Source organism: Mustelus asterias, chromosome 18 (assembly GCF_964213995.1).
Source record: "Mustelus asterias chromosome 18, sMusAst1.hap1.1, whole genome shotgun sequence".
In the NCBI taxonomy this organism is placed as follows: Eukaryota; Metazoa; Chordata; class Chondrichthyes; order Carcharhiniformes; family Triakidae; genus Mustelus; species Mustelus asterias.
This window is the reverse complement of record NC_135818.1, coordinates 86146486-86161531: the sequence shown is the minus strand read 5'-3', so window position 1 is coordinate 86161531 and position 15046 is coordinate 86146486. Positions and strand designations below refer to the sequence as shown.

Genomic DNA, 15046 nt, shown 5'->3' with positions numbered 1-15046 from the left:
ATGCCTTGCTATAGTCAATAAAATACACCTTTTTTCATCTCCCCTGGTTCTTTCTGAAACCATTAAAAATTTCTTGTTCCTCTATAGTTTACAAAACCACATCGGAGAGCTAAAATTTCAGGTTTTGTCTTACTCCCGGACTATTCACCAGTATTCTGAGAAGGATCTTATGAATGTGATGCGTCAGACTGATAGTGAGATGGAGTTCAAATTCATTTGCTCTAGGCTCTAAGGAGTGCATTAAATATTGATTTACTTAAATCTTCTGAGATTTCTCTCATTACATAAACTTCACAAAAGGTGAGAGTCAGTTTGTCTATTCCAAAGACTTCAAAACTTTTAATTTGTTTGGGGGCTATCTCACCTGGGCCTTTGACTTTATTGTTTTACATCTTAGTTATTGCTGTTCATACTTTGTTTTTCATCATCTTTGGACCGCCCATGTTTTTTTAAATTGCTGTTTTTCTTAACTGTTGTCCTCAAATAATTTACCAACACATTAAGAGCAAGATAATAGCTAAGGAAAAAGTAGGGCCCAAGGGAGATGTACATGGAACTTGTGAGTTGGTTCAAAAGTTGTGGACAGGGTTCTCAATGAATACTCTGTCTTCACTGAGGAGAGCGACGATGCAGACATTCTAATTAGAGGAGGAGTGTGAAATATTAGATGGATAAACGTAGTGGGAGAGGAAGTACTGAAGGGGTGGCATCCTTGAAGGTGGATAAATCGCTGGGACCAGATAGATTGTATCCCAGGCTGTTGAAGGAATCCAGGGAGGAAATAGTGGAGGCTCTGACGATTATTATTTAATTATTACGTACCATTATTTAAAAAGGGTGCAAAGGATAGACCGGTAAACCTGAAATTTTAGTCTTCAATGTGGTTTTGTAGACTATAGGAGGAACAAAAAATGCTATTTTTAATGATACACACGCTATCAGAAAGAGATGAAAACTTTGATAGTGGACAAATTATTGGAAACAATTCCAAGAGACAGGGTAAGTGTAACTTAGAAACGCATGGATTGATCAGGGATAGTCAGCATGGTTTTGTTAGGGGAAGATTTTGTCTTACATTAAGTTAATAACAAGGAGTATTGATGAAGGTAGTGCAGTGGATATTGTTTACATTGATTTCAGTAAGGCACTTGACAAGGTGCCACATGACAGACTGGTCAGAAAAGTGAGGTTTCATGGGATACAGAGAAAGGTGGCAGGTTGGATCCAAAAGTGGCTCATTGACAGGGAACAAAAGGGAAATGGTCAATGGATGTTTTTGTGAATTGAAAACAGTTTCCAATGGTGATCCGAGGCTCAGTGTTGGAGCCCTAACTGTTTGTTGTATATATTAATATATATTAATGATTTAGACTTAAATGTGGATGGCATAATTGGGGAAATTTGCAGATGACACATAAATGGGCCATGTAGTTGATGGTGAAGAGGATAGCTGTCGACTCCAGAATGATATCAATGGTTTGGTTGAGTGGGCAGTGAAGTGGCAAATGGAATTCCACCCGGAAAAGTGAGAGTAATGAATGCATTTGGGGAGGGTAAACAAAGCAAGAAAATACTCAATAAACAGGGATGTATTGAGGAAGTGAGAGACCTTGGAGTGAATGTTCACAGATCCTTGGAAGTGCTCAGGTGGTCAAGAAAGCACATGGAATGCTTTTCTTTATTGGGTGAGGCTCTGAATACAAAAGCAGCAATGCAATAATGGAACTGTAAAATGTTGGTTAGGCCACAGCTGGAATTTTGTGTATAGTTTTGTTCACGTTACAGGAAGGACATAATTGCTCTGGAGAGCCTGCAACAATTTACAAGAATGTTACCAGGGCTTGAAAATTGCAGCAAAGAGAGATTGGATAAACTAGGGGTTGTTTTCCTTGGAGCAGAGGACATTAAGGGGTGACCCTAGTTGAGGTACACAAAATTATGAGGAGCCTAGATAGGGTAGTGTGATGACGCCCACAAGGTCCATGGGGAATCACTGATCTTCCTGTGGGGTTCACTGAGTGAATTCCCCTAGTAACAGGTAATGGCTTACCCAGCTGGAACTCATTGCCTGAGCCTTTTATAAGGCAGGCCCAGGACTGGGCCTGCTGAACTGTGGTCTCAGACAGGGACTGGTATGTGTACACCATGGTAGTGGTTTTACTTTGCTGTAATAAACTATGTTCCTTTCCAGTCAAGATTTCTGAGTCATTACAGGGAGACAGGAAAGACTTATTTCCCCTAGTGAAGAGGTCAATTACTGCGGGCATAGATTTAAGATGATTGGTCGAAGGATTAGAGGGGACATGAGGAAAACGTTTTCACCCAGAGGGTAGTGGGAGTCACTGCCTAAATTGGTGGTTAATTGAAAGTCAATTCATTTAAAAGGACTTGGGTCTGCATCTGAAGTGTGGTAACATGCAAGGTTATGGACTAGGTGCTGGAAAGTGGAATTAAAATGAGTGAGTTTATATTTTTGGCACAGGCACAATGGCTGAATGGCCTCTTTCTGTGCTGTATCATTTCAATGGTGCTAATTCTTGCATGTATTAATTCTACTTCATTAATTCTTTTAACAATAGCCCTCCCCTAATAGACTATATTTCTGTAGATGATCACATTTGTGTGTGTGGGAACTTGTTTGCTGAGATTCCTACATTACAATGGTGACTTCATTCCAAAACTACTTCATTAGCTGTAAAGCGCTCTGCGATGTCCTGGGTCAAGAAGGATGCTATACAATGCAATGTTGTTTCTTTATAAGGGAACTGCATTTCATTTCTGTGTTTGTAAAAATATTGTTCAATTTCTTTGGGATTGCAAGTCCCATCTTTTGTCTCTGGTTGCCATATTATTGACAACCTTCCACCAGGTCCTATTAGGGACTGGGAAGAGTGAACTCCTGAAATATAGAGTGCCCAATTCTAACCCTGTCCCTTGCTTTGCCATTAAGTTTTGTCAAGGTTAACCAAGCTGCTGCCGCTACAAGGCTATCCAAAAAGATCAACCAAAGACCAAACCAGCTGAGAATATGTAGTAAGTTTTCGAAATTTTGAACAAAATTAGCAGTAGCATGTGGCTGCTTCTTCCTCAGGATGGACGATATTCCAGTGATTCAGAACAACATACAACTAACCAAGATAATGTGGAATTGTTGGTGCAACCAAAGGAACTAATTCAGCATGAGCACTGTCCTGACCCCAATATACCATCATTGACTGGACAAGATGAGCCTCGGCAAAAGGTAAGATAGTATGTGCTGAATACACATTTCCCAGTATCTTAAGTTAGTCACTCTTAAAGGGCCTTGTATTTTATTAGAATAAGAATATAAGAAAAAGCAGGAGCAGGTACTTTGGCCCCTCAAGCTCACTCTGTCATTTGACAAGATCATGGCTGATCTGATTCTGGCTTTAACTCCTTTTTCCTGCCTTCTTCCCATAACCATTGACTCTCTTGTAGATCAAAAATATGTCTAACTCAGCTTGGAATATATTTAATGACCAACCTGCAGTCTCTGATACTGAATTCCAAAGTTCGACGGCCCTCTGGGAGAAATTTCTCCTCATCTACATCTTAAATGGGAGACCCCTTGTTTAGAAACCATGTCCTGAGTTCTAGATTCCCCATGAGGGGAAACATCCTCTCAACATAGACTCAGAATCTTATGTTCATTGCAATGAAGTTATGATGCAGTGGATGTTTTTGAAGTCTTGCATTCAGCTATAACCAAATCTGCCATAAAACAGTGAACATTGCTGTGGAGTCCCCCAAAGGGATCTCCCAAATCCTCGGTCTTTCCTATTTCTCATCTATATGCTGTTCCTTGATGATATCATCCAAAAAGGAATCAGTTTTCAAGTGTATGCTGAGGACACCCAGCTCCACCTTACAACCACCCTTCTCGACTCCTCCACTGTTGCTAAAATGCCAGGCTGCTTATCTGAGTTCAGTACAAGAGCAGAAATGCCCTCCATTTAAATATTTGGAAAGCTGAAGCTATTGTTTTCTGTTCCCACTACAAACAGCATTCTCTGTCTACTGACTCTATTGTCAACTGTCTTGAGACAGAATCAGCCTGTTTGTAATTTTGGTGTCATATTTGTCATTAACTGGGGGAGGGCCAATTTCAATGGGGTGAGAATGAATCAGGTCAATGTAAACTGGAATCAAAGATATGGCAAGCAAAACTGTAATGGAACAATGAGCTGCCTGTAAAGAGGCAATAGTTTGGTAAGGTCAAGGTATATTCCATGACGGGGAAGGTTAGGTCAAACAAAACCAGAGGTCCATGATGATGTAAGAGATAGAGTAATATGAAACAGGAAAAGGATGCGTATAATGGGTGTCGGGTGGCTATTATTGAGAACCAGGCTGAATATAGAAAGTTCCAGAGGGGAAGTGAGAAAAGAGATAAGAGCAGCAAACGGAGAGTATGAGAAGGATCTGACAGTCAACATTAAAGGGAATCCCAAATTTCACTTTTGGACATACAAATAGTACAATGGTGATAAAAGGAGGAACATGATTAATTAAGGACCAAAAAAAGGATTTGTACGTCGAGACAGAGGACATGACTAGGGTACTTTGCAAATATCTACACCAAGGAAGATAATGACGGGGCCAAAATTAGACAGAGGGTGCAGAAATGTTCTGCAGATGAGACAATCCAATTATGTGGTTCGAGTCACAAAGCTTGGACTGTTCTCCTTTGAGAAGAGCAAGCTGAGAGGAGATTTGATAGTGGTGTTCAAAATCATGAGTGGTCTGGGAGTAGATGGGGAAAATCTGTTCCCATTAGTGAAAGGTTTGCGAACCAGAAAACGTCAAGTTTAAAATAATTGGCAAAAGAACCAGAGACACAATGAGGAAAACATTTTTTTAAACGCAGTGAGTAGTTAGATCTGGAATGCACTGATTGACAGTGTGAGTGCGGTGGAGGCAGATATAGTTGTCTGAAGAGAGATTTGCAGGGCTATGGCGAAAAGACAGGTGTGGGATTGGCTGAATTACTTTTGCAGAGAGCTAGCATAGATACGATAGGCCAAATGGTCTGTCTCTCTCTCTCTCTCTAACGATTCTATGATCCTGAGGTGAGCTTCTGACCACACATCCACCTCTGTAACATCACCTTATTCCATTCCTGCCTCAGTTTATCTGCTGTTGAAATTAACTTTAAGCTTGACTTTACGCTCTTTTCTCCTTTAAGATGCTCCTATAAGTTAACTCTTTGACCAAGCTTTTGGCCATTGCTTTATGTGGCTTGGCATCATATTTTGCTCTATAATGTTCCTGTGGAGTACCTGAAGAGGTTTTACTATATTAAAGACATTATATATATTTATAGAAGCTGTTACTAATCAATGCAATAAGTTATCAAATGGAGTATTTTGGAGTAGGCCTTACTCTGTGATCTGGATACTTTTTGCTTGCCCAATAAATCATTCTGTTGGGATTTCTTACCCTCTGCAAGGGACAGATTCTACCCCAAATGCTGTGAGGGAGTGGAGTGTCAAGATTAACTCCTATTTAATTTAAATGTCTTCCCTCTTTTAATAAAGGAAGCTTGTAAGCTTACCTTAAAACTTATTTGAAACTCTTTCCAAGGCATCACTTCTTGCTGTTCCTTTTAGTCTCCTCCCTGCTCATTATCTTAATGACATCATTTACAAATACTTCCCTGGAATGGTTCTATTGCCAGCTGTGGGATGCGAGGTGGGGGCAATGTCCTGGAAAGTCAAAGATAACCTACAACGAACCTTTTCTTAGTGCAAGCGGGCAGTTGTTTGTTACTGGTTAAAAGACAATGTTAACTGTCGATACTGTTCACATGATAACTCGCTGGTTTATTGTTGTTGTGAGTTGTCTGCGGCCCTGCAATGCATACCAGCTGTCCATTATGGTGCTTTGTTGTTTGTACCATTGTATTTAAATACATGTTTGTTGTTGATAATGTTGAGTGTTATCTTTATAATCTGTCATTGTGAGATAGCATTTTTTTTGAAAATACCTTTTTTGATGAATAAAAAGAGTGGGACGCGAGGCAGGAGTGGGAATGAGACGATTTCAATGGGCCACACCAAAGACATCGATTTAGAGGAAACCATATCACATGCAGGGAATATAAATTTCCTGACTAATGCTTAAATGAGCAGAACCAGGTGGAGTTCCCCAGACCCACTTCTGAAAAGGAGTTCAACACCATTATTGAACTTCCGTGATCAAATGTCAAATCACAGCCAGGACAGTCAAATATTTATGAAATTTAAGGCTTGATTCCACTAAAATGGCCATAGCACTTTAGGGCAGTGTCCATTTAGCCTCTCAACCTAGTCACCTGTAGTTAAATGTTAGTTGAAAATATTAGGGGTCTGTATTGTAACAATGAGCCATGATTTTGAAATGTGTGTCCTACGTGAGCAGGGAAATAATTTAATTATTTACTGCTGACATGTTTTCTTAACTGTTCAAACCATAGGCATCTGAGAATCTGCTGTTGCTGAATGAAGCAAAAGTTACAGATGAAACACCACTCCGAACAAGGTAAGAATACTGACAGTGTTACAGGTGTTAACTCCTGGCCTGGTACAGACCAGAATCTGTTGTTATCGCTCCAACAAGCCATTGTGCCAAATTGATTGGAGACTATTCAAAATAAATAAGTGATTTAATCTGCTGCTCTGTACATAGAGTTGTTATATCACTTCAGATGAGATTGACTGCAATTTTGAGAATGTGTTTTACCAAAATATGTGTAGATATGCTGGTGCTTGAACTAGGCACCCGAACTAGGCACCCAAGCTAGCCCCCGATATGATGACCATGCTAAGTGGATGCTGATGTCTTGGAAACAAACAAATTGAAATGTTTCTGATCTGTATGAGCACTGATGGGTTCGCTGGCAAATGTGCAAATTTTTTTTAAAGAATGTTGCAAAACCAGATTTGGAAGTGTTTTCAATTAAATTGGGCTACTTGGCAAAGGATAGTTGGAGAATAACTCCTATTTGAGAATTCACTGGTTGTTGCAGGTTAAATAAGTACAGCCCTCCTCTTAAAAAGCCTTGGTGCCCAGTGCAAACTCTATTTTCAGCCTTGCATGCAATCTTATCGCACCAATCGACCAGCACAGCATGCTGGTAAGATAACCATGATGTGGAGATGCCGGCGTTGGACTGGGTAAGCACAGTAAGAAGTCTCACAACACCAGGTTAAAGCCCAACAGGTTTATTTTGTATCACAAGCTTTCAGAGTGTCACACACCTGAAGAAGGAGCGACACTCCGAAAGCTTGTGCTACCAAATAAACCTGTTGGACTTTAACCTGGTGTTGTGGGACTTCCTACAATAAGATAGCGCCCAGGGTCTGAGGGATGCATAATACGACAACATGGCCGTTTGCAGCTCACCACTCAACGTGCGGTGATAAGAGACTGGAAGCTTCCTGTGAGTTCTTAATCTGAGAAAAATCGTCTACTGACAGTGATGGAACAAGTGCAGGAAATAAATAGTCGATGAGCAGTAAAACCTGAGCTTTTTTTGTGCAAGTTCTGGTCACAGCACTGATTTAGTTCTACAGATGAGATGTGATAGGAACCTCAGCACTTACTAATTTTCTGTTGGCATTCATTTTTGCATTGGTGTTTTTTGTACAGATTAATTCCACAACGTGACAATGCAAGTGTATTGGAAGCAATGTGGCACCCAGCTGCCGTTGTTATTCGTGATAAAGAACCTTCAAGATCCTCTGGTCATCCGCAACTACTGTACCTGGTTATTCTTCTCTGGATGGTGGTATACTGGTTGATAATCCTTCTGCATCTCGACTTGGAATCTCTGGGCCAGTACATTTCCAGTTGATGTTACCAAATGGGTCAAAATTACTCTTCTGCTTGATGTTTTGCTGACTAGTTTTATATTGATGAGTTTTATCTTTAAGTTAAATATGATTCTGGAATTTTCCTGACACCCCAGTTTAAACGGTAAAATCCCAAAGTTTATTTGTCTGTAACAAATAAACAATAATGGCCAATTTCCATAATTGTATGAACTGGGTATAAACCCGAAAAATATTTTTTGTTCCATTGACCTGGATTATTTGATTTAAAAGAGGTGACCCGATGAGGATTGGTTACAGATTCATTAAACTCATTTGGGCATGTGCAAATATTCAGAGAAATGGCATTGCATGTCACAGACCTTCTATGTGTGCACAGTAGGATATCCATTTCGAGTCAACATCAATAGAAGCTTCCTGTGAGTGATATGACAGCAAGGATTTTTTAAATATCTTTTTACATATATCTATATATACATAAAAATGAAGCTTCTAATATTTTACTTTTCTGGTTGGGTTATGCTTCTTCATCAATTGGCTTCAGTGCAATCTATTATGTTAATGTCAAAATTGAATACAAAGCAAGTGAAAGTAAAAAGATTTAAAAAAACATTTACTCCATAATGAAATAAAGATTGCGATTGAAACACAAAGACTAATGAGATGGCAATTAAAGGTGAGAATCTTGTGATCCTGCACTTACAGTGGAGAGGAACTGGAGAATCAATGTCTGTGCTGTAATCCTATCTCCACTCTGCACTCCTGCTGAATATGGCTGTCCCCGCTGGGCGTGCAAGATTGCTCAATCACTCTATATTTTGTGCAATAAGATGATATAGGTAAACACACACTCAGGCTGATTTAACAAGTCTTAATGGTTGTAGTTTCTCACTCTGAGTTGGCTCCCCGTTGCCTGGTCTAATTTGGCAGGTCAGTTCACAATCTGCTTCCATTCCTCACTGACTATACTTTATAAATGTTCAATAGGAAGTGGGCCAGGTTATCACTGCCGTATCAGCCCCATCATTGAAGAAGGTGTCATGGCTACTAATCAGCCTCCTACTAACCTGCAGTGACAGATGCTTGCACAACATGATCCATGTCTGATACATTCACAATATTTTATTTGAATACAGAATTTACTCCCATTTCCTGCATAAAGATAGTTAGAGAAGTAGTGATTATTTGTCTACTGTAGGTCCTGTGATCCTGATGGGTACTAAGTAATGTTGGAGCAGAGACTCTCGTAAGCCAAAGACCAGAAATCAACACAGACTTGGCACATTTTGGTATTGCTTTTTCTCTCTATATTTTCTTTTCTCTTTCATCCAGATGATGAAACTGCACTTAAAATTATGCTTTAAGCTGCCATAGAAAGTAGAGGCTGGGCCTTTACTAATTCTGCAACTTGTGTATAGAGGTTGTACTTCATAGATTGTTGATAGTCTGTACGTGCAGGGGTATATGTATGTGTTTGTTTTGTTCTTTGTAAGTTGAACTAATTGTTGTCTACTTAGACTGTTGGGGTCTTGCCTTACGATCGAATTAGAATGTCTTCTACACCATTTTGTGGTATTCTGTACATGAAAAAGAAAGAGCAATTTATACAGAAGTTACAATTTTGAGTGCTTCCTCCATCCATAGGTTCTCTTTGTTAGACTGGGGTGGAGAGCACCCCTGAGGTTTAGTAGGCAAATGCTGAGTTTGATGTAAGAATGAGACAAACACAAGGAATGTTCAGGTGTGCTCTGCAGTCTGTATTAAGATAGTTAGCTTCAGTCAAGATCACAGTAGGACTTTGGTAGCCTGATTAATGAAGGAGATAAATCTGTCTGGGTTCTTGCCCCTACTCTTTATCCAGTGATCTCTTGCTGCTGTAATATGTATATGACAATTAGGTGAGGGCAGGATGTGGTTGGACCCTGATGTCCTTGTATCATGCTGAAGCTCTATGCCTAGGCTTACACTCCTGCTCCTGGCTTCACAAATATAACTATAAAACGTTAACCTTTGGAGCCTCCCCATAAATAGAACTGACCAGAGAGTGTAGCACAGACTCCAACCTGTTCTGGCAAAATAGTAATTGGAGCCATGTATACCACAGGATTATGATTTGCATATTAAAAAGGACCAAATACCTGAAGCAAACAGGTGCATCGGTCTCTGCTGGTAGGTCACTGTATAAACAATGGCAGCTGATCATTGGCACAAATGGCCAGTAAGTCTGCCAACCCCATTTTGAAGCCGCTGTACTCCAGTCAACAATGATTTTGCTAACTTGAAAATTTCCCATGGACTGACTTTCCTTAGATGCCTCTGTGATCAAATAGTTGATCTAAAGTCACCATCTGGGATCATATGCGAATATTGACACCTGTGGTACTGTACCAGTAAGGAAATCATCACCTTCAAATGAGGATGGTGGGGCAGAAAATTGAGAAAAAAGGGATTGTTTGTCTTGGACTGTAATTGAGCACCACAGACCCCTTGTTTGCTGCATTGCAGATATTTGAGATTTATATAGACACAGTAAAATTCTTAAGCTACTTCATAGGAATATTGGCAGGTCCAATATCGCTAGCTCCATGAGACTTAAAATACAGTAAGATGTAATGGAAAAAGCAAAAAACTGTGCTGTTTTGGAAATGTTTCAATGTTTAAGTAATGAAGTCAAGACTGCTGGTTACCCATCAGTACTGAGGTACCCATGTTGCCCTTTGCTAGGAGAGTGGTGGTATTCTACTCCAGAAACACACCTGCAGAGAGAACCTGCGTTGTGTTCCTATGGTAGATAAAGTTTGGGTGCTGTTGGCCTTTGGACCCTGCATATCACTCGAGGACACTTGCTTAGGAGCACAAAGCAATGATAGCAGTTAGGATTGTACGATTTAGACATGAAAGTCTTTTCACGGAATGTTAATATTTCTACAAAATGGTGTATATTTTCTGTCAAAGTTTGGGAACTTCTGTTTAAAAAAAAAAAGTTTGTGTGAATAAAATTTATTTCAAACAATTTAATAAAGTCAGACCTTGAAATTTCCAGTTGATATTTTTCTTGTCGTCTATATTCCTATCTACCGATTAACCTGAGGAAATCTCCTAATGGGAAACATTTTCATAGGATTCAGCACAGTATTGACTCACGAGGCTAAAGTTAGAGAATGGAGTAAACTAGGGAATCAAATCAGTATTAATTATTAATCAATTTAAGGTAATATCTTGATGTGAATATATTGAAACCTTGCTCCAACACTGAGATGGAACCCTTTTCTTATTCATACTTGGAATGTGAACACCATTGGTAAGGCCAGCACTTAATGCCCATCACTATATTGCCCTTACCAGGTCGTGGTGAGCTACCACCTTGAATTACTAAAGTCCATGTGATACACCCACAGTGCAGGAGGTCCAGGATTTTGACTCTACGACAGTGAAGGAACGATGATTTATGTTTCCAAGTCTGCTGCCCTTATTGTTCTAGGTGGTAGAGATCGCTGGTTTGAAAGGTGCCTTCGAAAGAGTCCTGGTAAGTTGCTACAAAGTATCTTATGGATGGTACACACTGCTGCCACTATATTCTGGTGCGGAAGGGGTGAATGTTAAAGGGGATGAATAGGGTGCTAATCAAGTGGGCTGCTTTGTCCTGGATGGTGTTGAGGTTCTTGAGTGTTGTTGGTGTTGCACCCATCCAGTGGGTGGAGAGTATTCCATCACACTCTCGACTTGTGTCTTGTAGATGGTGGATAGGCTTTGAGGAACCAGGAGGTGAGTTATTCCCTGCTTTTGTTGCCATATTATCTATATGCTAATCCAGCCCAGTTTCTGGTCAATGGTAACTCCCAGAATGTTGATACTGGGGGATTTTGCTATGGTAATAGCATTGAACAGCAAGGGAAGATGGCTAGATTCTCTCTTCTTCGAGTTACTTATTACCTGACACTTAGGTGACCAGTAACATTTGGACCACGCATCAGCTCAAGCCTGAATGTTGTCCAGGTCTTGCAATTACTGTTTTAGTATCTAAAGAGTTGCAAATGGTACTAAACAGTGTGCAATCATCACCTCTGACCTTATGATGGAGTGAGGTTATTGATGAAGAAACTAAAGGAGTTTTAGTCCAGGACACCACCCTGAGGAATTCCTGAGATGACTGACCTGCAACAACCACCTTTGTGCTAGGTATGACTCCAATGAGAGAAGAGCCTTCCCTTGATTCCCATTGACTTTAGTTTGCTAGGGCTCTTTGATGCCACACTGTCAAATGTTGCCTTGATGAAGGGCAGTGACTCTTGCTTCACCTCATCTTTGGATTTAACTCTTTTGCTCATGTTTGGATCAAAGCTGTAATGAGGTCTGGGGCAGAGTGGTCCTGGCAGAATCCAAACTGATCATCTAGGTCTCTCCAATGGGACAACTCCTTCAGTGACACCCTGGTCCACTCGTCCATCACCCCCAACTCCTCATCCCCTTCTTACGGCACCTTGACTTGAAATCGGAGAAGGTGGCACGGTAGCACAGTGATTAGCAGTGCTGCTTCACAGCTCCAGGAACCTGGGTTCGATTCCTGGCTTGGGTCACTGTCTGTGTGGAGTTTGCACATTCTCCTCGTGTCTGCGTGGGTTTTCTCCGGGTGCTCCGGCTTCCTCCCACAGTCCAAAGATGTGCGGGTTAGATTGATTGGCCATGCTAAAATTGCCCCTTAGTGTCCTGAGATACATAGGTTAGAGGGATTGGCGGATAAATATATAGGGATAAGAGGGTAGGGCCTGGGTGGGGTTGTGGTCAGTGCAGACTCGATGGGCCAAATGGCCTCTTTCTGCACTGTAGGGTTTCTATGATTTGCCCCTTTACCTCCTCCCTTCTCACCAGTCAAGGCCCCAAACACTCGGGTGAAGCAGCATTTCAGTTGCACCTCCTTCAATTTGGTCTACTGTATTCATTGCTCCCGATGTGAGCTTAAAGAAGAACTAAGTACAGCACAGGAACAGACCCTTTGGCCCTCCAAGCCTGTGCCAATCATGATGCCCTAACTAAACTTAACAAAAAACCCTTCTGCCCGTACTCTGACCATATCCCTCTATTCTATCTCTGTTCATGTACCCATCCAGGTGCCTCTTAAATGTTGCTAATGTGCCTACCACCACTACCACCTCCTCTGGCAGTGTGTTCCAGGCTTCCACCATGCTCTGCGTGAAACCCCTGCACATCTCAACCCCTGCACATCTCCCCCCTCTCACCTTGAATTTGTGCCCCCTTGTAAATTATATTTCCACCCTAGTTTATTTATTAGTGTCACAAGTAGGCTTACATTAACACTGCAATTAAGTTACTGTGAAAATCCCCTAGGGAAAAAACCTCTATCCACCCTGTCTCTGCCTCTCAATTTTGTAAACCTCTTTCAGGTCTCCCTTCAGCTTCCGTCTTACCAGTGAAAACAATCCTAGTTTATTCAACCACTCCTCATAGCCAACACCCTCGAGACCAGGCAACATCCTGGTGAACCTTCTTTGCACACACTCCAAAGCTTCCGCATCCTTCTGGTAGTGTGGTGACCAGAACTGCACGCAATACTCCAAATGCTGCCTAACCAAGGTTTTATATAGCTGCAACATGATTTCCCAACTCTTGTACTCAATGCCCTGGCCAATGAAGGCAAGCATGCCATATGCCGCCTTAATCACCTTGGCCATCTTTGTTTCCACTTTTGGGGAAATATGGACTTGCACGCCTAGATTCCTTTGTATATTAGTGTTCCTAAGGGTTCTGCCATTTACAGCTAGGGGCCTTAACAGGTATCTGCCATTTACAGTATAATTCACACCTACGTTTGATCCTCAAATGCATCACCTCGCATTTGTCTGGATTAAACTCCATCTGCCATTTGCGTGCCCAAGTCTCCAATCTTTCTATATCCTGTTGTGTCCTCTGACAATCCCCACCACTATCAGTAATTCTACCAATCTTTGTGTCATCCGCAAACTTACTAATCAGACCCCCCCCCACATTATCCTCCAGATCATTCGGTCCCAGCACTGATCCCTGTGGAACACCACTACGTACAGATCTCCATTCTGAAAAACACCCTTCCACCTCTACTCTGTCTTCTATAACCAAGTCAGAGTTTTAACAACACCAGGTTAAAGACCAACAGGTTTATTTGGTAGCAAATACCATAAGCTTTCGGAGCGCTGCTCCTTCGTCAGATGGAGTGGAAATGTGCTCTCAAACAGTGCACAGAGACACAAAATCAAGTTACAGAATACTGATTAGAATGCAAATCCCTACAGCCAGCCAGGTCTTAAAGATACAGACAATGTGGGTGGAGGGAGCATTAAGCACAGGTTAAAGAGATGTGTATTGTCTCCAAACAGGACAGCCTGCATGTCCAAGAGGCAAGCTGTGGGGGTTACTGATAATGTGACATAAATCCAACATCCCGGTTTAGGCCGTCCTCATGTGTGCAGAACTTGGCTATCAGTTTCTGCTCAGCGACTCTGCGCTGTCGTGTGTCGTGAAGGCCGCCTTGGAGAACGCTTACCTGAAGATCCGAGGCTGAATGCCCGTGACTGCTGAAGTGCTCCCCCACAGGAAGAGAACAGTCTTGCCTGGTGATTGTCGAGCAGAGCCGAGCAGAAACTGATAGCCAAGTTCCCCACAGCTTGCCTCCTGGACTTGCAGGCTGTCCTGTCTGGAGACAATACACGTCTCTTCAACCTGTGCTTAATGCTCCCTCCACCCACATTGTCTGTATCTTTAAGACCTGGCTGGCTGTAGGGATTCGCATTCTAATCAGTATTCTGTAACTTGATTTTGTGTCTCTGTGCACTGTTTGAGAGCACATTTCCACTCCATCTGACAAAGGAGCAGCGCTCCGAAAGCTTATGGTATTTGCTACCAAATAAACCTGTTGGACTTTAACCTGGTGTTGTTAAAACTCTTACTGTGTTCACCCCAGTCCAACGCCGGCATCTCCACATCACTTCTATAACCAAGCCAGTCCACCCCGAATCCCATGTGATTTTAGTTTTTGTACCAGTCTGCCATGGTGGGACCTTGTCAAACATCTTACTAAAGTCCATATAAACTACATCAATAGCCCTTCCCTCAATTATCTTTGTCACATGGTAGCTGGTAGGCACATTAGCAACATTCAAAAAACTCAATCAAGTCCGTGAGACATGACCGCCCCCCATACAAAACCATGCTGCCTGTCA

General features: G+C 41.5%; 1 protein-coding gene across 1 annotated transcript in view; it reads left to right on the top strand.

Annotated features, from left to right (window-relative positions):
- Nucleotides 1–10877, top strand: part of clmna (calmin a) — a 73384-nt gene extending 62507 nt beyond the window's left edge. The window contains exons 12-14 of the mRNA XM_078234502.1: nt 3092–3241; nt 6476–6540; nt 7651–10877. Of these exons, the coding sequence (XP_078090628.1) occupies nt 3092–3241; nt 6476–6540; nt 7651–7855 (420 nt within the window). The 3' untranslated portion in view covers nt 7856–10877. The remainder of the gene's footprint in view (nt 1–3091; nt 3242–6475; nt 6541–7650) is intronic.
- Nucleotides 10878–15046: the final 4169 nt, after the last annotated feature.